At 39.9% G+C, this 23,075-nt stretch overlaps 1 protein-coding gene and 1 long non-coding RNA gene across 3 annotated transcripts; one reads left to right on the plus strand and one right to left on the minus strand.

Annotated features, from left to right (window-relative positions):
- Positions 1–1,417: 1,417 nt before the first annotated feature.
- LOC121896817 lies at positions 1,418–4,064 on the minus strand. Its single transcript, XM_042410846.1, has 4 exons — positions 3,767–4,064; positions 3,495–3,649; positions 3,141–3,242; positions 1,418–1,528 (listed from the first exon to the last, which is right to left on the minus strand). The coding sequence occupies exons 1-4, from the start codon at positions 4,062–4,064 to the stop codon at positions 1,418–1,420; spliced, it is 666 nt and encodes a 221-aa protein (XP_042266780.1).
- On the plus strand, positions 1,779–4,040 carry LOC121896827. Of its 2 annotated transcripts, none has more exons than XR_006096113.1 (4): positions 1,779–1,865; positions 3,024–3,271; positions 3,513–3,651; positions 3,772–4,040. It is a non-coding gene; the product is annotated as an uncharacterized LOC121896827 (long non-coding RNA). The 2 variants fall into 2 exon arrangements; XR_006096112.1 differs by having other exon boundaries at positions 1,826–2,814.
- Positions 4,065–23,075: the final 19,011 nt, after the last annotated feature.

Consider the following 23,075-nt stretch of genomic DNA (forward strand, 5'->3'; position numbering starts at 1 on the left):
ACAACGTTCTTGAATAAAGATTAAAAAAGCTCCATAGCTGAAATGTTTCCAGAGGGGCTGAGAGTCAGCTGAGGGTATTTTTACCTTGAAGCCGCTTCACATCGATGATTCATGAGACGAGATTTGCATCATCAGTGGGCACGCAGGGACCTATTTCCTGGAGAAACACCAGCCGTATTATCCCAGTTACAATCACCTCTCGGCTCATTTATGATGAAAAGACACAGCGGCATAATTAAATTAGTCTTTATTATATTTTTATTGAATTAAATTATTCTCTTCTTACTCATCTGGGAAGTTTTTCCACTCAGATTTCCAACAGAAGAGTGATTCAGTAACACAGTGTGACGAATAATCTCACCTCAAAGGTCCCCTTGTTGGATTTCTGAGGTTTCGACTGCGTGTCATGTCTCCTTCAGTGAATAGTGTCTTCACGTGAGCCGAGACAGTGAAATACAGATAAAAGCTCAGATAAAAACTGGACCTTGAGTTTATATTTCAAGGTCATGAACACACGAGACTCACAGTTTAGTCTCTAAACGCTTCGATCAACTAGAGACTGAGGACGAGCTCCCAGGTTGTGTTGTTAAAACCGAAAAAAACCTGCAATGTAGAACAATGTAGAACTAAGTCTTTAGAGCGACCCTTCATACTGTGGTGATGACATGCAGTTCATTAGAGAGGAGGAGGATGGAGGGGGGGGGGGCCTTCAAGCAACTATGAAGCATTTAGAAATCAACCAGACCATCAGTAGGCGAGATACTAGGGGTGTGCCTGAATACAAACACGTTATTCAGCAAAGCACAATTAGTGGGGTTTTTATGAACATTTGTTTCATACAAATATTTCAAAAGTTATTTGTTTTCAGGAAGAAAAACAAACCATGTCAAATACCAGCGAGCAGGTCTGTTACATCACTATCTCAGTGTCTCTCCTCTGCTACGCTGTGACGTCTATCAGCAGGTCTCAGTGAGGGGAGTCACATCCACCTGCTACATGACGCACATTTCCTGATTTAGACATCAGTCCTGGAGTTGGGAGTGTTACAGAGATAAAGCTGAACTACTGACACACGCTTCATGAACACTTATTTTAATTTCAATTTTCTAAAATTAAAAGCGAAATAAAAACAAAAACAGGATTTTTAAGCCTCTTTCCACTTTTATTTGAATACAAATACAGATACTGGATTCTCTGCTCATCCCTTCGAGATACATAATATCACTTTGTGGGAGCGAAATTTTCAAGACGACAAAGATAACGGCTCTTTACTCCTTTTTTGGAGTAACTCAGGATTTGCCCGTCACACACAAACACCCATAATTCAGAACAAACAAGAACTTTATTTTGAAAATAATGACCACAGCTTCAGTCGACTTCTTCTGTCCAATATTAACATCAATAAATTGCATATCCATCATATTCTCATCATCAGAATCCTCTCGACAGGGAGAAACAGGAGGAAGAGGAGGAGGAGGAGGAAGATGCCCAAGTGGAGGGTTACGCTGAAGGAGGACTGGTAGTTCTCCTGTAAAATGGCAGCAAACAGAATAATCACAATCTAAAAACATTTACATATTACATCACAGCAGACACGGACCGAACCTTCAGACTGTAGCGCGAAGAGGAAAACGGGATCTGCAGTCAAACTTCCTGCAGGTTTCAGCTGAGATGCTCCGACCTCGTTGGTCCCCCGTCTCTAAATGTCCAAACTTTTGATGCTCCATTACTCTTCCTCCTGCCAGCGATGAGGTCGATCGGTGCTGATATTGCCAAATCACAGAGTCACCCAGAGGCTCTTAATAAGCACTCGCAGTGATGGAAACAGCTGCTGAGGCGTCAATAGATGGATGGGACAGCAGAGAGTAAGAGCTTAATGTCTCGAGATGTGTGAAGAGTTTTTAATTCAAAGCATAAAAAAACTACAGAAGAAAGTTCCCCAAGTTCTCATTTTGTTTTTACTGCCGATAAAAGAAGCAGAATATGAAGAAATCTCTCAGGTTTCTTGTTTTAGTGTCTCAATGTTAACAGAAAAACTATCTGAGGATGTGAACACGTGTCTGGACTATTACTGCTATTTTATTTTAATTAATTCATGGAGTCTAATTTCTTAATTTGAAAGCAAAGTTTAGTGATTCAGGATCAAGTAAATTATGAATGAATTTGTATTACTAATTGAAAAACAAATTATAAATTCAAGAACATGAATTAAGTCACTTTAGGGCACAAATTAAGTAATTTGAGAGTTTGAAAGCAAAGAGTTACTAATTCAAGAGCACAAACCACAAACCGTCTTTCCTCAGAGGCCTCCCCACTAATTACTAATTAGAAAAAACTGATTGATTGATTCAAGAGCATGAAAGAGTCATTTGAGAGCATGAATTATTAATTAATTACGTGTACAGCCAGTCAGTCGATCTCAACAACGACTGGATGGATTGTGATGATATTTTGCTCAGACATTCATGTTTCTAAGAGTTTGGATCTTAATCATTTTGGTGATGCCTGTAGCACCACGAGGTTCATATTATTGGATGGATCGCTGTTAAATTTGGTGCACGTGTTCGTGTCCATCTCAGGATGAGTTGTAGTAATGTTGGAGATCAAAATCCTGATTTGTCCGATACTTTTGTTTATAACCAAGTTCCTGTAAACATGGTAGATATAATATTTCTAAATGTTAGCATGTTGTTGCAGTCAGCTCAGTGTTATAGCTAACTGCTGTAACTTCATGTTAACTGTTTTCATGTTTAATGAGCCTCAGAACGAACATCAGTCAACATAGAGTCGATGAATCGATTGTCAACTATTAAAGTAATCAGCAACTGTTTTGATAATTAATTGTTTTAAGAAAAAAAAGTCAAATCTCTCTGATTGCAGCTTCTTAAATGTGAATATTTCCTGCTTTCTTCAGTCTCTGTGACAGTAAACTGAGTATCTTTGTGTTGTGGACAGAACAAGACATCTGAGGACGTCGTCTTGGTCTTTGACAAACACTGATTGACGTTTTTCACTATTTTCAGACATTTTATGGATCGAGCAACTAAACTACAGTCACACAGTGAAGCCCAGTGTGACTTTATGACAACATAACCTTTAAACAGGCGGGAGACTGGAGGTGCTTTTCAATCAGCAATTACCTGAGTCAGTTCTGTCCGAACCTGCAGGCGGCCTGATCGATCGATGTGTCTCTGCAGATCAGAGCGACGCTCAGCTGTCGGCTCCCAGTTTCCCATCCTGCCCTGGACGGTAGATAAATACATTTACTCAAGTACTGCACTTAAGTACAGTTTTGAGGTACTTGTACTTTACTGGAGTATTTCCATGTGATGCTACTTTCTACATTTCAGAGGGAAATATTGTACTTTCTACTTGTTTAAATTGTCTGCTCTTTTTTAAAAATGTGTTATGCACTTTGTGTGAAAGGTGTTAAAGGTGTGTCATGATCTCAATTATAAGTTGAAAATTGATTGAAACGGACGTTCGATTTCAACCTTCGACATCAAAAATAGGATCAGAGATTCTCCCTGTAATCTCCCGCCGCCTGCTTGTGCGACTTTTCGGGACAACATGGCCGCTGCCGGAGTCGGAGATGATGGAGAAACAACAGAAGTTTGAAATCCTCCTGGTGTGGCAACGTTTTGCCTTCCTGTGAGTTGTATAAACAACAAACAGAAAAACTAAAGTTGGAAATATATTGATACAGATTCAAACTGCCCGGATCAATAACTCATAAGTTAAAACACAAACGACATCTCTTTCCTACCGTAGTGAGGAAGACAACGAGCTACAACCTGATCTTCACCACAACGAGACGTCGTCCCCGCCGGACTGATGACGTCTGGGAGACGTGTCCTCAGGGTTCGTCTGCGAAGTGCAACACGACTTAAACCCACCAGGATTAACTCAAGCTGTTGTTGTAAATGATCCTTCTGCCATCTTCTGGCTCTTCTCTTTGTTTTTGTGTTGAACATTTGGTTCCCGATTGGCTGCTGAAATAAATTATTGTTCTTACATTTAAATAAATAATTTAAATTTGACCATATGGCCTCAGTGTGATACATTCCCAGTTTATATCAAACCTGATACCATGTAGCCTGTATTTTTAAAGAAGAATTTGAAAATGTAAATGACAGTTTATAAGGCATAAAACCAATAATCTGTTCTTTACAAATCAAGACTTGATGGTCTAACAGCAGCAAAGCTGAAAAAAAAAAAAGTTTTCAATCAAAAATTGAATTGAATCATTGATTTGGAGATTCATGACACACTATTAAATAAAGTTTATTATTATAAAAACATGATACACTAATTAAATACACTAATAAATTGCATTAATAGTAACAGTACTGCATCATATATATTAATATTAATCTACCCAAAGTATCTAAATTTGGCTCCACATTGATGAACTGCAACATTAAAATGTACTTCGTTAGTTTCCAGCACTGCTATTAATTTATGATCATTTCTAAAAGAGTTACGATGCTTTTTGAAAACATCTCGTTGGCTTAAGAAAGTTGATAAGATGCTTAAGATGCTTTTCTGTTATTAACGCCAAAGTCATCTTTCAACAGAGCTGTCAATCAAACACACGCAGCATCGAATCGACTTATCGATCAGCTGATTCATAAACACAGCAGGAGAATATGCAGCTGCATCACATTTGCATGATGGAATGAACATTGAATATCTGTCAGCTGGCACGCGGGCTCATTAGCATATTTCACACCTTTAATTAGCTCTGACATGATTGGCTACTGAGCTTGCAAAAAATAAATCTTTGTACAAGGTTACCGGCTGTCTGTGTGTGTGTGTGTGTGTGTGTGTGTGTGTGTGTGTGTGTGTGTGTGATTGCAGTCAGGTAACATGTAAAGCAGCTGATTCAGTGAGAAAATGACAGTTGAACCAAGTGAAGCTTTGACAGTGAAGGTTTGAAGGGTTTTATAATGTTTTTTGGGGATATTTTGTGATTTCTGTACTATACCCGTACACATCTGCTCGCTCTCTTCGGTCAAACAATCATAATCTGCTCTCTGTTCCACGCACTCGCTTTAAGACTCGTGGTGGTCGAGCTTATGAGGCCGTGGCTCCTAAGCTGTGTAACGCTCTGCCTGCAGCTGTAAGGTCTGCTGATTCTGCTTATTCATTTAAAAAGCAGCTTAAAACGCACCTTTTCAGACAGGCACTTGAGAGTTTCCTGTTGTAGTAGTAGTTGACATTTTATATTTTCATCTTTTATTGTGTATTTTTCTGTTCACTTTCTCTGGTTTTTTTGGGGTTTTTTTTAACTATTTTTTATTACAGATTGTTTTTTCTCTGTATTTCTTTGTGGCATCATGTTCATGTAAAACACTTGATCGTCTGTGAAAAGTTCTATATAAATAAACTTTACTTACTTACTTTACTTACCTCGGAATGATCCGGTTTATCTGACCCTTTTGTCAAAAATTAACATGAAACTATTCTTTCAGATGTTAACATTTTGTTTAGATTTATTTCTTGAATTTTTGTATTATTGGCCCTAAAATTTAAGAAAAGGTTTGATTTCAAAAATCAGTCTGAAACTTGTTGCTCTGTGACTGAAGTCAAAGGAGCTGAAAGATCATCAAATGTCAAAATGAAACATTCAAATTGATTATTTTATCAGAACAATTATGAATGATACTGATACAAACACCAATTAAAGTCAGTTTTTATCTTGTTTGAACTCAGTGAAAAGCAGATTTTAGCTACCATGCTAGTCAGCTAGCTTGCTGAGTTGTTAGCATAGCAGTGTGTTGTTTTGCTATATTATGAACAGCGAACTGTACATCTCAGTAAAATCTAATATGGATCGAAGCACAGCCTTATTTTGAAGAATGCAGTTTCCACTGTTTCCTGTGTTTGGACGACTCCACCTCATGGACGTATGAAGAGAACTGGACACGACATCAGAGGCAGAGCATGAAGCCAAAAAAGCCACTTCCTGCTGTAAAGAAATTACCCGCATGAAAACATACTGAGCACGCTCAATGGGCTCACTGTGTGGAGCATGCTCACTAGAGACTTCCACCGACTGAGACGACTAACTTCCAATTTAGCCCTCCGGCTAACTTGAATGGTGATAAAACAATTCAATCATGCAGCTCTTCTAGACTTTCCAAATGAGATCAGATTGAACGGATCAAATTCTGATAGTGCAACAAGTCATTCTGCAGAGGTTGTGATGCTCAAATAAACGTATCTGCTCCTTTTCCCATGATTGTGTGCAGGAAAAATGCTTTTTGGGCTCCTGTCAGATCCAGAGGCCTGAATTAGCTTCTCTTCTGTGTCATGTTGAGCTGTTCTTTCAGACCCAAACACAGTTTAATGCACTAATCTGCACAGTTCAGTACTACATAGTTCAATAGTTCAATGGTGATACATACTCAGTCCAGGATTCCCAGCAGCTTTCAAACTTGTCTTGTTCAAGTCTTAAAACAAATGTTAATTTCTCCAGTGGTGCAATTTTCTGACTAATTTACAATTAATCAGATTAGATTAGATGACCTAAATGATGAGTAAACATTGGCCTCTGGGGTCCCTGGGCATTAATGGTGAATAAAGAGGCACAAATGTAAAGCACTTTTGATAAAGCGCTGTATAAATGCAGTCCACATGCAAAAGAAATATCACTTTATGAACAGAATTTAGTTTTATTCTTATAATCTGTTCTTCATAACTCCATCAGTTTCTTTTCTCTTCTCATCTCTGAACATTCTCATCATGTGAATATCTTGTTGTTATCATGAAAAGGTTTCTCTCACTCTATTGTGTCAGTATTTCATGTATCATTAAATCTGCATTATGGGCTTTCTGTCCAAAACAGACAATAACACACAAACATGAATCTGTTTTACAGCAACAACCAACAAACACAACATCAACACCCGGCTGCATCCATTTCCTGCGTGACAGACGGATGTGTTGTGACTTCAGAAACGGGGGCAGAGAAATCCATCCAGAGCCGAGACAGCCTGTTAACCAAGACCCCAACCCCCCCCCCCCCCCCCCCCCCCCCCCATCCCCTCCCCCACTCCCCTACCCGTGCTGGACACCTATGGGTGACATATGACTGTAAGGCAGGCTGCTGAAAGCCTGACACCATCTCTGCTGCCGCCGCCGCCGCCGCCGTCATGCCAACCGAGCTCTGAGGTGAAGGAGGGAGGTGTTACGCTGGAGAGGTTGACGATGTGGCTGTTAATTGATGTTGTGAAAACAGTCAGGACCGATTCTGACACCAGACTAAACACAGACTCCTACTTATGTACTTTTACTGCAATACTTTAACTACATCAAGCTCATAATACTTATGTACTTTTACTTGTAATGGAGTATTCTACATTGTTGTATTGGTACTTTTACTTGAGTAAAGGATCTGAGTACTTCTTCTGGGAGTTAACATGTCTGTTTGTATGCAACTTAAACAAGTTACAACATGTAACTTTGGTTACTATGGTAATAAGTGAAGTTGTATTAATTCTTTGATGAGTGTCAGATGTACTAACATGGCTGCACGGCGACCGAGTATTCTCATGTTTTCTTTCTCTATAAATGGAGATTATCTCTCAGTTTGAATCTTCTCGCAGGTTTGATCCACTGATTGCTCCTCCATCAAAACGTCCCACTTAACTTTACTTCTTTTTGACGTCTGAAAAAAACTCAAGGTCAGATCCAGAGTCATGTCATCTTCTCGATATTCAATCATGAACCTGCTCACTTTAGCTGGTTTAGGGTTTTTTTTTCCCTCTGTAATGAAATGAAAAGCAAACAGGCCGTCCGTCCTCTCCATGCATCACTGAGGCCGCTGACGAGAGGATAATCAAGTTGCTCGTTTTCAATTTTTCATTTTCTTTCATCATTTAAAAAGCTTCTGTCAGCTGCTCGGCCTCAGACTGACCTTCACTGATTATTGTTTGTGCAACACTCTCTCTGTCAATTCTCCATCTTTCACCTCTTCCCTCCTCCTCCTCCTCCTCCTCCTCCTCCAACCCTCTGTTCATAATTTCCTTTCAGCCGCCTGTCAAATGTTCATCTGGCCTCTCAAAACTGAGGAGTAAATAACGACCATCCCGTTCATTACTTCAGATATCGTACTTTAATATAAGTTGACATTCTCAGTTCTCAGTTTGATGCATCTGTTGTTGTCTTTTTCTGTCTCCCAGAAATCAGCAGACTCATAAACTCAGAGAGACTTTTATTAATAAAAGTCTGATGAAACAAAAAAATGCAAGACAGTTTATATGAAGAGCACATTTAAACACAGCAAGTCCTGCCAAAAGTGCTTTACAAGGAAACAAAATATAACAATCAATCAATGACAAGGTGTTTAAAGATCCCCTCCAGACATGTATCAAGACATATAAAAACACTCTGCTTGGACCAATAATGTCTGATATGTTTTTTCCACAAAAAAGTATAATTACCATTTTAAACTCATGAACATTTTCATATTTTTGTCCTAAAACTCGTACGTGTTCCCAGTCGGATTCAACAAACTCTCTGCCTGAACTGCCTGAACTTGTCATAAATTGTTCATTTCAGCCTGATGAACGTCACCTGTTCATGAGAACTGATCATTCGCATCATTGACGGCCCTAAAATGTCTCCGTGTTCTGCTCCGTTTGTGAGCGAGTTTCATTCACAAAAATGTTTTTCACACTGCAGAGCTTCAAGTTAAGTTTATTTAGGAGAATCAGCAGTCATTAGACGACATGAAACATGAGGTTAGATGCTTCAAACGTCTTTCTAAAGCAAAGCGCTCCATGACTAATATGAGAGGCGTCATATATTAGAGATATTAGAGGAGAGAATATTACAGCCTACAGTAGCTGATGTTACACTGTCAAAATATGCCACTAACACTCACCTTAAAAAAAACAAACTCTAGTAAGTAAAGTAAACTGGCAGCCATGAAGATGATAATAAGGTGAACAGAGTATACATTTTGCATGTTTGTTTTAGTTAATATTAATATTTTAGTTTATTTTGGCATCATATTTAAACTCAATCAAACAAGTGTTTCTCCCCCTCTGAAGAGACACAGAAACTATCTGTTCATGTCTCGTCTGACAGATCTGGACCGCTTGAATGAAATGTTCTTAAATCACTCGTAAAAGCCTCTTAAGAATGAATCTGTTCGTACGAGCGCTTCTAGCAGGAGGCCTGTTGTCTGAATGAATGAATGAAGGGAAATGAGAAGATGTGATCGCCTGGCAGAAAGAATCGTAGTTGAATCTTCCAGTGAGCGCTCTCTCCAAACACTGAAACGTTTTGAACTTGACTTGTCTTTGTCTTGATCTACAGCGGCTACAGAGAACGTCCAGTGCGTTTGCAGTCGCACCGCCTGTAAAATTCACCTCACACTCGGTCAATGCAGTCAGAGTTAAGAGATGGTATTACCTCCTCCTCCCTCCATCTCTCTCCTTCTAATAGATTTGTCTCTGTTGGGACTCTGATCTCTGGCTTCATCCTCTCTGCTCAGACTGATAAGACACCTGACCTCTGACCCCTGCAGCCGCCCCGCTCAATCACCAGCCGCCCAGGATGGAGGAGAGAGGTGGAGGTTATAGAAGCATTTATCTGTCAGTCAGAGTTCAGGAGAGAAAAAGTCTGTCCTGCTGCTTTAACATCTGAAATAAAAATGTTTCCTCCTGAGACGTCGCTGACAACAGACTGACAGACGATCAACTTTCAGACAGAATATATATATATATATATATATATATATATATATATATATATATATATATATATATATATATATATATAAGGTTATACAAGGTTTCTAACACACACTGAGGCTGTCTTGCATAAAACTAATAAATATCTTTAAAACGTGTCTTACGACCGAGCAGCAACTAAGTTTAAATTTCTTTATTTGTATAGCACCTTTCATCCAGGTTGGTGCAATTTAAGAGCCGTTAATAAGACAGAACAAGTGTAGACGGTAAACATCTGTTTATGGGGATTAACTGAAATGTCGTCTGGACCATCTCAAGTTGCTAATTGGACTGTAAATAACGACCAGCACACGGGAGAGGAAGTCTTGGCCTGGATATCCGATATCTGGTTATCCACTTGCAATACTGGAACCCCCGAAATATCATCGTTACACATAGCTGATGGGTTCTGAGATTGCACATTGGATTACATTGTTTTGGTATGAAACTGGTGTTGGGAACTGCTTGCTAGCGCTACCAATCAGCCGCTAACATAAACAAACACCAGCTGTTAGCCACCTCGCTAGCCTAGCCAAACTAGCCTCTAAGCTAACAGCAACAGGATGCCTTGCTTGGATTGCAGCAGATTCAAGAAGGTTAACCGGTAGACTCAGACCCTGAGGGACGATATCAAACAGCTGTCTGCTGAACTCACATGAAAGATAAACTTCTCTCTGGTTTTATGGACACTGCAGCGGCTAAAGCCAAACAACTATCACTGATTAAACTCTCAGGCTCAGACACTATTCTCTGGAACCCATCAGCGCGATATGGCTCTGCCATCTGATCAACTCAACTACTGAAACTCCTTGGACTGAATTGGTGGTAAGAGATGCATGGAGAGAAAAAACAAATCATCTGTCGACTTCCTTTGCTCTACAGCTGTCAAACTGCTGCTGATAGCCTGCCCTACTTCATTGTCTCATCGGTGTTGGAGACACTTACTGTTAAATACAGTCATTCTACCTGCCAAGAGATGTCACTTCTATCATATTAGTCGCTCATTACATACCTCTGCAAGCAGCAGTGACTGATGCAGCCCAGCAGCTATCAGCCCACATCATGGAAATGGAAAACTCAGAGGAAGACGTGTCGCTCTGTTTCCATCCTGCAGCACAGAAGCTCGAGCTACTTATGCACCGTTTCTCTTTGTGGACTATAGCTCTGCTGTTAATACAATCTTACCTACAAAATGTTTAAATAAGATATGGCAACTAGGAGTTCATCACTCTTTATGTCATTGGATTTTTGACTTTCTACAGCATAGAACACAGGTAGTCAAAATTAACAACAGGCTCTCTAAAGCCCAGCACATAAACACACTGGTGCCCCTCAGGGTTGTGTACTATCACCTCTCCTGTATTCATTGTACACAAATGACTGCATTCACATCGTGTCTCTGTCAAAATGTTTAAATTTGCTGATGACACAGCAGTGGTAGGGCTGATTTCATGCGACAGTGAATCAGCATACAGAAATGAGGTCTTGTCTCTGGTTGACTGTCTCTACAACTTGGAACTGAACGTCTCCAAAACTAAAGAGCTGGTGGTCGACTTTCAGCAGGATGTGAAGGCTCTCCTGCTACTGACCATCACAACCTGGAGGTGGAAAGAGTGGACAGCCTTAAGTTTCTCAGAACAACAATCTCCTGCTCTCTGAAATGGGATGATCAAAGAAAGTCCACCAAATACTCTTTTTTTTTTTTTTTTTCCTGCGTCAGCTCAGAAAGTTTGGGGTGTCCAGAGAGGAGATGCTGCAGTTCATCAATCAATCATCAGCTACAAACTCACCCCCATCTCTGACATCTACGGGACCCGCATTCAGCGCAACGGTCTAAAAATACTACAGGACTCAACGCACTCTGCCAAACCCCTCTTAATAACTCTCCCCTCAGGAAAAAGACATTGAAACTAAGACATCCTGTTTCCTCAACAGCACTTACTGAAGAACCATTCAATTACTAAATGGCTCCCCAGTTCTGCATCAGCACTTTACGAAAGCAAAGCACCTGATGTTTTATTCCTGTTCTGCTCTAGACTCTCCTGTTGGACTGTTAATATCTTACATCCACAGATGTATGTAATGTTTCATGGGGGTGGGGGGGGGGGGGGTTATGCTCTTATTGTTTGTCTTAACTGTTATGTTGTGATAGTTTGTTGTTCTGTTATGAGCAAACTGATGCAAATTCCTAATAACTAAGTTCTATGTCAATAAAGTACTGAATCTTGAACTGACCGTCCCAGTGCATCGTCTGTTATCCTGCATGTGGATCAAATGAGAGTTCACTGCAACAATCAGACAAATTAAAATTGGATTACATGTCTCTGGCCAACACTGTCCTGGACTCAGTAGGAGCTGTGTTGTTTTTACCTGCCCTCTGTTAAAGAGAAAACAGTTTCACATGTGGCTTCGCTGGGCCTCGTGTGGACCTGTTTTGCAGAGATGGACTTCACCCAAACAGGAACGGAGCCGGACTACTTTCTCTCAACATGCATCTTACTGTGATATCCAGCAAATGACTACAGTTATTCACCTGAATATATCCATCCTACTATCCACAGCTCTGTACAACTGTCCCACCACAACTACAGACCTGATAGTGCTACACTGGAGAATCTAACATATATCAGTACTCACCGCCTCTGCTAACACGTCTAATGTTACTGAAATGATTTTTAAAAATTGTCATGGATTTTGCCTTCTGCACTTAAATATCAGGACTTTGTAAAAGTATTAAATGAAACCACACCAGACATTTTATTCTTCCAGAAACCTGGCTGAGTACCAAGGTTCCTAATGTGGAGTTAACCATTACTGCCAACGCCTGCTATTATTATTATTATTATTATTATTATTATTATTAGTTGTTATTCTGCTTTTCTTTCTCTCTCAACCCGACCAGTCAAAGCAGATGGCGTCCACCCAGAGTCTGGTTCTGCTTGAGGTTTCTTCCTGTTAAATGGCAGTTTTTCCTGGCTGCTGTCACCAGGTGCTGCTCATGGAAGAACGTTGGGTCTCTCTACAGTAACTTGTTTAGATGTGATGGGAGAAGTAAAGGAGGTGGTGTATTAATTTATGTAAAGAATCGTTTCTCTCAACATCCTCTCTTGGCATGTTACTCTGCCTCTGGCGTTCTTGCTCTGAATATCAGTGACCAGTAGTTTGTGTCAGAAACACACAAATAAAGAAAACCAATCCGTATTTATTAATAAGAGAAACTTCGAGCATTTCAACACAGAATTTCCTCAATGATTTATTGGAAAAACATGTTGTTTTCAAGAGCCAGACTCAGCGCTGCATTATTTTTCAAACCTACAGTATTCACCCTGCTGACAGTCATGCCCTTCACAAAATGTTTAGAATAAAAAATACATCAAAGCTTCAGTTTTCTCCTGAACCTGCTCTCACTATAGAAATAAACTAAAGAGATTCTGGCAGAGACTTAGACGGCAGAGGAACCCTGTCATCACTTTCATAAGAAAAGCTAAATCTGACTATTACTATTAATATTACTATTACTATTAAATTACTATTACTATTACTGTTAATATTACTATTACTATTACTACTAATATGAATATGAATATGAATATGAATATGAATATTAATATTAATGTTACCTATCTGCCTTCTCAAAGTGCAGCAGTAACTGAACCACACTCTGTCGCCACACTGCTCCCACCAGTAATTCATGTTGAAACTGAGCCCGTTGTTACTAAAAGCCATTTCATTGCATCATGTAACCTGTTTGATAACCCGTCTACACACACTGGCAAAGACATGAACCATGTTAGCAAATTTCAACTCAGACCCGCCACATACTCAGAAGTATATGATGTAATGATAAAGTGAAACACAAGAGAGTCTCCTGGTGAAGATCATTTTATTACTGCACCTCTTTCACACATTTAATTAACCTTTAATTCAGGCAAAATCCCCTGAATAAGGAAAACAGCTCAGGTGCTTCACTGCATAAAGGTGCTGACACATGTGACCTGAATGACTGATTTAAAACTTGTTCTAAACTAAAAAAAACTAACTATTGATGTTCTAACACCTATCTGTGCTCTAAATAGAGAATAAACTCTGGACTGGGGGAGACTGGTTTCCAGTAATATGCACCTCACTACTGAGATGAACTGCGACACAGCTTAAAGTTAGAGACACTTGTTCCTCTGAGAGATTTTAAAGTTTAACTAGCTGCTGTTCTTCATCGTGTTTGTGATGGTTTTCAGTTTGTTTGATGACTGTTGTCTTCTTGTGTGTATGGAACCTCTCAGGTCTCTCTGGATAAAGACATCTTGATCTCAATAATAATTTCCTGCATAAATAAAGCTTACTAATAAAAATAATTTAGTTTTAAGAAGACGTTATTTTGCATCTACTGGTTCACTGACATCAGGCAAGATGTTAATGAGCCAGTGATGCCTTATCTGGTATCTGAAGGATCAAAGGACACATACCTTAAAGTCACTTAATGCTAATAATCGGTTACATGTATTTTTCTTTATCCGTTTACTAATCTGATGACCCCTCAGATCAGATTTATCTGTTGGGAAGACCCCGACCCTTAACCCCCCCCCCGGCCCGCCAGCTCTAATACACATTAACTGAGACAATTTCTTTAAGTCAAACATTGACACAGAACAGATGGTGGGATGACTTCCTGTACTGCTAATAGATGAACAGAAAGTTAAACAACTAATTTGATCACACAATATAATAAAATACAGTCTTACACAATAACTCTATACTAAGTATTACAGAGATCAGCTGTCTGTGGTCACACAGCAAACAATTCATTAAATCTGAATTTGAATAAGTTATTCAGTTTATATCGTACAGATATGAAACTATTTCTCATGAAAACACCTGCTGAGTAACATTAGCTGGATTACTGAATAGTTGGACACTTAGGCTCCACAATTTATGAATATCTTATTATCTTATCTCAGGCTACTCAGGGTGTGTGTGACTGAAGGTTATTTTTTTAATTCTGGTGATCTTTCTTTGTTGTGACGTGAACGTATTTCTTCTTAACTTGTGTCCTTTCAGTGGAGCTACAGCTCAGACGACCCACAGAGGTCATTAAGTGTTAATTTATTTATCTGGTTGAAGCATCGTCTCTCCGGGGTTGAGAGCACCGCTGGCTTGTCTGGCCAGTGTCAATCCCAACGGCCACGCTGTGAGAGATGGAGAAGACCAGTTCTGCAGATCTGATATCTGGACCCCCCTGTGTTAGAATTATATTAAATATATAAATGTAGTAAAGGAAGTGTAGATGGAGTCATCAGGTGTGTTTGTATGCAGCTTGTCAATAGTCTGCTGGACTCCTTCAGCATTTCATCGAGGTCAATATTTACATAAAACACAATGGCAAATACTGGAACTTTATATATTTGAACTTTATCAATGTTTTTTAAGCATTTTCTGATAAGGCACCCTTTAATACATAATGTAGTAATGCATTAATAAAAGGATCATTTTTTTGGTTGCCAGGTTATGAAAAAAAAACCCACAAAAAAATATAATTTCTTCAAAACTGTCGACACAACAGCAACAACTCTGGATCAAACTGTGACAGCGACAGCGTTCAGTGACTGCAGCCTTCATGTTTACATCCTCACTTCCAAACTCTTCAGTTTATGTTCAAACACTAACATGTATTCAGTACAGAGTATATTCTCTATACTGGTGACACACTACTGGTTTATCACCATAAACATATAATCATTCTTTACATGTTGTTGACAAATACATCAACAAATACTTCATAATGTCAGAATATCTGTGTGAAACTACATTAAAGTGTATTATAGTGATGATCTGGTTCTTCTTGTCTTATGTAACGTTTATGGTGTGTTTGATTGTGAGTTGTTGTGTTGTGTTGTCTACTGTCCTGTGTTACAGTCTCTACAGTCTTCCTCTCTTGCACTATTAGGCACAGATTTGTTCAGTTTATGTCTTTACGTTTTATGTCTACGTGTTAAACTGTTGCACCAAAGGCTCCTGTATGTATATTTATGTATATGGGTTGACAATAAAGACAGTGTGAGTCTGATATGTATTAAATCCAATTTAATGGTCACAAACTCTCTGTATTGTTTAACTTTAATGAGAAAATAAAAGTGTATGCATATGTATTGTTGAGCAGCTTCATATCAATTTAAATGTTGAGTTTTATGTATTTTAAAGCATTAAATTCATGCTATATACTTGTTCTTATACAAATGTAAAAATAATAATACACAGTTATGTATTTTATGTACTGCCTACAAACAACTAAATATAGATTGTTATCATCACTTTGTATTTTTGGTATGATAAAAAAAATACTGTATATAGTTTCCATCTAATCTCAGAGCTGCATCGAGTCGTCCGCCCTCGTTGCTCCACTTTTACATTCTCCTCCATGTTTCCTCTTCTTGCTCTCAGCAGCCGCCTAATAACTCACTGCAGTTATAAATATATGAATCAGAGCTTATAAATTAATATCCAGCAGGCTTGTCTGAAACAGTTTGTGGCGTAATTCATCTTCTGAGCTCATGATCGGTTAATGTAAGTAAATATGGGAACAAATCAATCGCCGGTGACCTTGTTAGTCGACCTCAGAGGTCGCCGCTAATTTGTGGGAACGAGCCAGTGAGCGAGTTCCTGCTCCCAACGCAGTTTACACCTACTGAACACAGATGGATCCACAGAGTTCAGAGGTCAAAGGTTAAGAGAAGGCTGACAGGTCCCAGGTAGACATCAGGTAGTCATCATCTTCATCAGTTGATGCTCCATGTTGGGGACGGAGCTAAAAGATGCTTGTTCACAAAACAACAGAAGGTTAATTATTGTACTTTGGCTTCTTATCAGGGTCACAAATCTGAACTTACAGACACGATTAACATATTTTTAGATTCCATCTGACTTTCTAAGGATATTATGATCTCTGGTCAGTGTTTTGTAGTATCAATAGTTGAAATGTATTAATCACATTACAGTTACTAATCCCATTAACATGCTGTTACTTTTACACCAGGAATGGAGGGTTGATGTCTCTGAGATCAGCTGACAGACGATCCGGAGGAGAAATGTCTTATTCACATGTTGTGTGTTCTTGCTAACGTTAGCCACAGCTACGCTTACATTCAGCAGTCACCTGACGCTGGTTTAGTTCAGAGTTCAGGTGTGTGAATCGTGCAGCTGAGGTCAGGACGTCTGCAGTGCTGCGTGTATCACTGCGGCTACGCTAACGCTAGCTGTTGGATGGTCAGTAAACAAACGTCTCATTTTCTGTTTCATGTGTTAAATACAAAAGATGCAGCGTAAGTAACAAAAGTAAAGTAATGAGTAATATGGCGCGTTGCTTTTGCTGCTGTGTAATAAGTAAAGTTACTTTTACAGTGAGTAATGTGTGATCATGAGTTAATTACAGTTTTCAAGTAACTTGCCCAACACTGGCTCTGACAGGGCCGTAACGGTCCACGTGTTCATCCTGAACCATAGGGATGTTCGGTTCGGTGCACTCTGTGACCCAAACAATGACGGTCAGAATAGTTTAACCCTTTCATGCATGAATTATGATAACCTCAGTCATGTTTTTATTCCTCTTTAGGAATGAGCATTTCTGGCCGGCAGGCGGCCATCTTGGTTTTGAGAAATTTGTATTGCACTCACAAAGGCTGGCCAGTGGATGGCAGCATATCGGATGACACACTAGAGTCCACTGTGTTGGCTGATGTGCAACTATACCATTAAAACCCCATGCATATAGAAGAAAACGGCTTTTGAATAGCTGTCCACTGTAGTGACCACTATGCATGAAAGGGTTAATAATCCACTTTAATAATCCTGAACAATAATTCTAGAGCGCAAGTTCCACCTGGAATGTTTTGTTCTCCACTTAGCTGTAGCTCATGGATGTATGCTAGCTGGCTTAACCAAGTTACCCTGGTTACTGTGGCTACTCTGGTTACCCTGGTTACGGTGGCTACTCTGGTTACCCTGGTTACCGTGGTTACTCTGGTCACCCTGGTTACCCTGGTTACTGTGGCTACCCTAGTTACCCTGGTTACTGTGGCTACTCTGGCTACTCTGGTTACCCTGGTTACTGTGGCTACTCTGGTTACCCTGGTTACTGTGGTTACCCTGGTTACCCTGGTTACCCTGGTTACCCATGCTCATGTAGTGCTGCTGCCATCAGAATGACAAATGAGAGACCAGAGCTGGACGATCCTCCCATAACACTGACCGAGTGCAACATTGTTATTAAAACATGCTCCGTTATCTCTCCCCCCCCTCTCCCCCTCTCCCCCCTCCAGAACAGCTGCCAGCAGGTGTCTTGACTTCCTGCATAAACAGAGGCTTGTTTCCTTTTCCACTGCAGTTTCGGTAATAGAACAGTAAAAGAAATAAAATACAATTCAAATTCAGAATAAAGGACCAAATGTCTTTGTTTTCTCTGCTGCACTGATAACCTACCAAACTGTGAATATTGAGAGTTAATCATTTCCTAAAATAACTAATAGTACAAGTTAGTTTATTATAATGTATCCTGTAAACTGTATAAGTTATTGGAACAATAGCAGAGAGAGATTTGTTGAATCTTTATATTTCCTTGTTTGAAGGTGAGTTGATCTGAAGGCAACATGTAACTCTCAGACATTATCTCTGTATGTTAGTTTAACATCAATGAAGCTTAATGCATTCAGACTGGTGACAGTTTATTTTCCTGCAGGTGTGAAACGCTGCTGTTTTATTCAAAGACACATTTAGTATTCATGAGTCCGACCCCCCCCCCCCCCTCGCCCCCCTCCCATCCACACCGCCACAGCAGGAGGGGAGGTAATGGTTTATTCAATCACTGTCACAAACCGTCTGCCATGTTATGACAACCTATTAAACACTAAATTAAATGCGTTGTTTGCCCCGGAGGACGTTTTGCTGAACGTTCGACGTTTCCATTCTGAAAAAGCTGTTTGTTCACCTTCTTTTTCCCGCCGTCAGAGCGCCGAAGGGGCCGACGCCACCATCAGCGCCAACCGTTTCAAACGGAGATAAATGGCCCGTCAGCACGGAGGTAGACAGTGTGACTCTTGACAACCCAGAATGCCGCGGTGTCAGCGGGTGAAGGGCCGACTGATCAGCTGTGAAAAATGAAATGTCACCGACTGTAAGCAAGTGTTCGCCGGCGATGACATCACACTCCAGCTGTCAGCGGCCGCCGTTTGTGTTCGACCACATGACGGACAGCTGAGTGAGACTGTTACTGCTCTGAAGTAACTAAGTACATTTACTCAAATACAGTTTAGAGGTACTTGTACTTTACTTGAGTATTTCCATGTGATGCTACTTTCTACATTTCAGAGGGAAATATTGTACTTTCTACTCCACAACATTTATTTGACAGCTGTTTTGAAAAGTGGAAACATTTCCGGAAGCTTGGTGACATTTTTATGAAATTGTGATCAGTGAGGACATTTTGTTTGTGTGTTAGTTGTGGAAATATCAGCGAGTGTCCTCACAAGTGCAGCGTTCAGTCGTGTGTGTTTGTCAGGTCAGTGTCGTCCTCAGCAGCTTATTAATCACAGATTACTGACCTTTCACTCCTGGCGGGGACACGCCCGCTGGACTGTCCCGAGGGGAAGGGGGGGGGGGGGGGGGGGGGGGGGGCGGGCGACTTCCTGTCACAGTACCTGGACAGAGTACCAGCCAATGTCCACCATGACCCCGCCCCCCTCTCCACCCTGGGTCTGCTGCTCGCCGTGAGAACCAACATCCATCACCTCTGGATGCAGGTCGCATTCATCAGCAGTGGAGCTTCGGCGCCACGGTGACGGTACGGCCCCGCCCCTCTGGGTGTCAGGTGTGTGTGTGTGTGTGTGTGTGTGTGAGACATATTGACCTGTCATCTGAATATCTAATGTCGACCCTGAGTGTGTGTTTCCATCCAGTACAGAGTCCGTTACAGTCGGACTTTAACTGGACAAAGGGAACAACTTTGATGACGTTACGATGTTTTAAAAAGTCTCGTAACAGAAGAGGAAAGTTCAGAAACTTAATCCTTAGTTCAAACTTAGACTTCACATCAGTCCAACCAGGCTGCATCACTTGAAGCATTAATAAAACCACCAGAAAGGTTTTCTGTTTAACGTATGTCTCTGATCAGTCAGATTATTGATCCTAAATGATGTATTTGGAATATTTAGCCAGATGATTTTGTAATTTAAAGCAGTTTAACGACTTGAAAAGATAAAATATTTCATCCAAAACAAACTAACAAGTTCTGGAAAATTTTGGATTGTTTTTTACAATTTCTTTGAACATAATAACATAAAAATGATGTTTGGAATGATGAACTGATCCGACTGCTAATAGTGTCATAAGTGCATCATGAAGGGATCTCTTATTATTATTATTATTATTATTATTATTATTATTATTATAATAATAATAATAATAATAATAATAATAATAATAGTCTTTATTTATAGAGCACTTTTCAAAATCCACTTTACAAAGGCAGCAAAATAAAACAGACATAAAATCATTAAGTTTTAACAAACAGATAAAACAAGAAATAAAAACAAGAAATAAAAGACAGTCCTGACGTCCTGGGGCAGATCGGTCCAGAGTCTTGGGCCCCTCAGGGCCCCGACTGCAAACACTCTGTCCCCTTTAGTTTCAGACCTCCGAGCAGCTGGTTGGTACTCTGAGGTCAGAGATCCAGCTGTATGAACAGGAGGAATAATAACTGACTGTAATCTAAACGGCTCAGAAACAGAAACCTGCTCTGAGTTTGTCTGTTCAAGGTCTAAAAACTAGTTTGGTTATTAAATGAATAATCCATCGTTATCAGAAATTGATTTCTGCTTCTGCTAACAGGAGTCCTTGGCTGACTTTGTTACACCGGACCTCCATATTTTAGAAACCTCCGACAGCCTCCCTCCCTCTGCTCCAGAACAAGTTTCCAGCGTTAAATCAAAGTGGGAAATTAATGACAGTCGACAGCGTACCTGAGCTCCCTGCTCGCTACCTGCTGGAGCTTTTTTTTTTTTTTTTTTTGGAGAGAAAAAAAACTTTATTTAGGTCAGAGCGTCCCCTCTGGTAACAGAGGATCTTCTGGCTGCTGTTTCTGGAACAGATTGCGTGGGGATTTCAACGGGATGCCTCCATGGCAATAGAGATTAGGCAATTAACCTCAATGTCACTGTAATTATTAAGACACTTTAGCAAAAAATGAATTAATTTCCCAAAAGGTGCCACGAGAAGAGGATGTACTGCTGCTCGGCCGCAAAGAAACAGAGAGCGATACTCTGCCGACGGGTAATAAGAGGAAACAAAGAGCTTCCTGTCGACTTCCTGACGTTTTAACGCAGCGAGCGGCAGGAAGTCGGATGAAGCCGGAGCTGTTTTCCTCTGAGGCCAAACCGAGCCGCGCCGCGTTCACGATCTGTCAAAATATCACGTTCATGTCGGCGAAGGTCGAACCGAAGATGATTCAGAGGTGAGACGGTGAAGCAGACTCACTGAACTCTGTTCACAAGCAAAGACTCTTTATTCTGCTGCTGAAGGACTTCTGTCATCATCATCATCATCAGTGGAGGAAGAAGAACTCAGATCCTCTACTGCAGTAAAAGTACCAACACAGTACTGTAAAAGTCCTGCATGAAAAATCCTACTACAGTAAAAGTACATAAGTATTATGAGCTTGATGTAGTTAAAGTATTGCAGTAAAAGTACATAAGTATTATGAGCTTGATGTAGTTAAAGTATTGCAGTAAAAGTACATAAGTATTATGAGCTTGATGTAGTTAAAGTATAGCAGTAAAAGTACATAAGTATTATGAGCTTGATGTAGTTAAAGTATTGCAGTAAAAGTACATAAGTATTATGAGCTTGATGTAGTTAAAGTATTGCAGTAAAAGTACATAAGTACTATGAGCTTGATGTAGTTAAAGTATTGCAGTAAAAGTACATAAGTATTATGAGCTTGATGTAGTTAAAGTATTGCAGTAAAAGTACATAAGTATTATGAGCTTGATGTAGTTAAAGTATTGCAGTAAAAGTACATAAGTATTATGAGCTTGATGTAGTTAAAGTATTGCAGTAAAAGTACATAAGTATTATGAGCTTGATGTAGTTAAAGTATTGCAGTAAAAGTAGTGGTTTGGTCCCTCTGACTGATATATTATTATATATGACATCATTAGATTATTAATAGTGAAGCATCAGTGTTAGAGCAGCATGTTACTGTTGTAGCTGCTGGAGGTGGAGCTAGTTTACACTACTTTATATACAGTTAGCTAGTTTAGTCCAGTGGTTCCCAACCTAGGGGTTGGGGCCCCTCCAAAGGGTCAGCAGATAAATCTGAGGGGTGGTGAGATGATTAATGGGAGAGGAAAGAAGAAAAAACAAAGTTCTGATACACAAATCTGTTTTCAGTTTTGGGACTTTTTCTCTAATCTTTGATTTTTGCTGAAATATTGGATCATTTGAACATTTATTGAAATGAAAGCATGTGAGAAGTTTAGAGGGAAAAATCACTGTGATGCTTAAAAAGACTGTAAATGTGTCAGATATCCACTTGATATGACTAACTCAGACTGATGAAGCTGAATAGAAGCTTCACACAGACTTTTAAATGACTGTGTGGACACACTGTGGATTTTATCCTCCATCACTTCCATTAAAGCACATTTGAAGGATCTTTAATATCCAGTATGAACAGGAGGAATGATTACATTACTGTTACTATGGAAACCTGACTGCTGGTTATAGACACACTTGTTTAAAAAATTGTGAACTCGTCCTTTAATATCAAAACTATGACTAACTTTAGTTTTCAGTCATCTTTACATGTCGATGTTCATCTCAGGGAAGCAGCAGTTTCTTTAGAAAAAGGCTAAATATTAAAAGCACTTAAATAAAATGACTTTATTCATCATAAACAGAAGGAGGAGACTCTGTTCATCATTAACGTCAACATCATAAAACCAGCTCAGATTTAGTTGGCAGTTCATTTTTAACGTGAACACCCTGCAGCTTCCTGCTGCTGCTGCTGCGTCTGACGGACACGTCTGAACATGTGGGAGGATGAAGGAGCTGCCGCCCACATCGTCAACACTTCAGTGATTGATATTCACCTCCAGCCGCTCCGCCAGCTTGTTAATTACATCTGAGCGCAGCGAGGATTAATGAAATCAGTGTCATAGTGGCAGCGTGGAGGGGTCAGAGGTCAGCGAGAGACCAGAGGGAGCCGTGTAAGTGAGTGGGAGGACTGGGAGGATCTGTATGCTGTGGGAGATGATGGTATTTTAATTAGTATGCTAATGAGTGACACTG

This window comes from Thunnus maccoyii, chromosome 5, assembly GCF_910596095.1.
Source record: "Thunnus maccoyii chromosome 5, fThuMac1.1, whole genome shotgun sequence".
Lineage (NCBI taxonomy): Eukaryota > Metazoa > Chordata > Actinopteri > Scombriformes > Scombridae > Thunnus > Thunnus maccoyii.

Excerpts from the sequence above, each read along its gene's own strand:
- LOC121896817 (XM_042410846.1), bottom strand. The coding sequence starts at position 4,064 with ATGTATCACACTGAGGCCATATGGTCAAATTTAAATTATTTATTTAAA. Across the intron at positions 3,243-3,494 it reads TCCTATTTTTGATGTCGAAG|GGCAGGATGGGAAACTGGGA; the intron begins GTTGAAATCGAA and ends TCTACCGTCCAG. Across the intron at positions 1,529-3,140 it reads TTCGGACAGAACTGACTCAG|GAGAACTACCAGTCCTCCTT; the intron begins GTAATTGCTGAT and ends GCCATTTTACAG.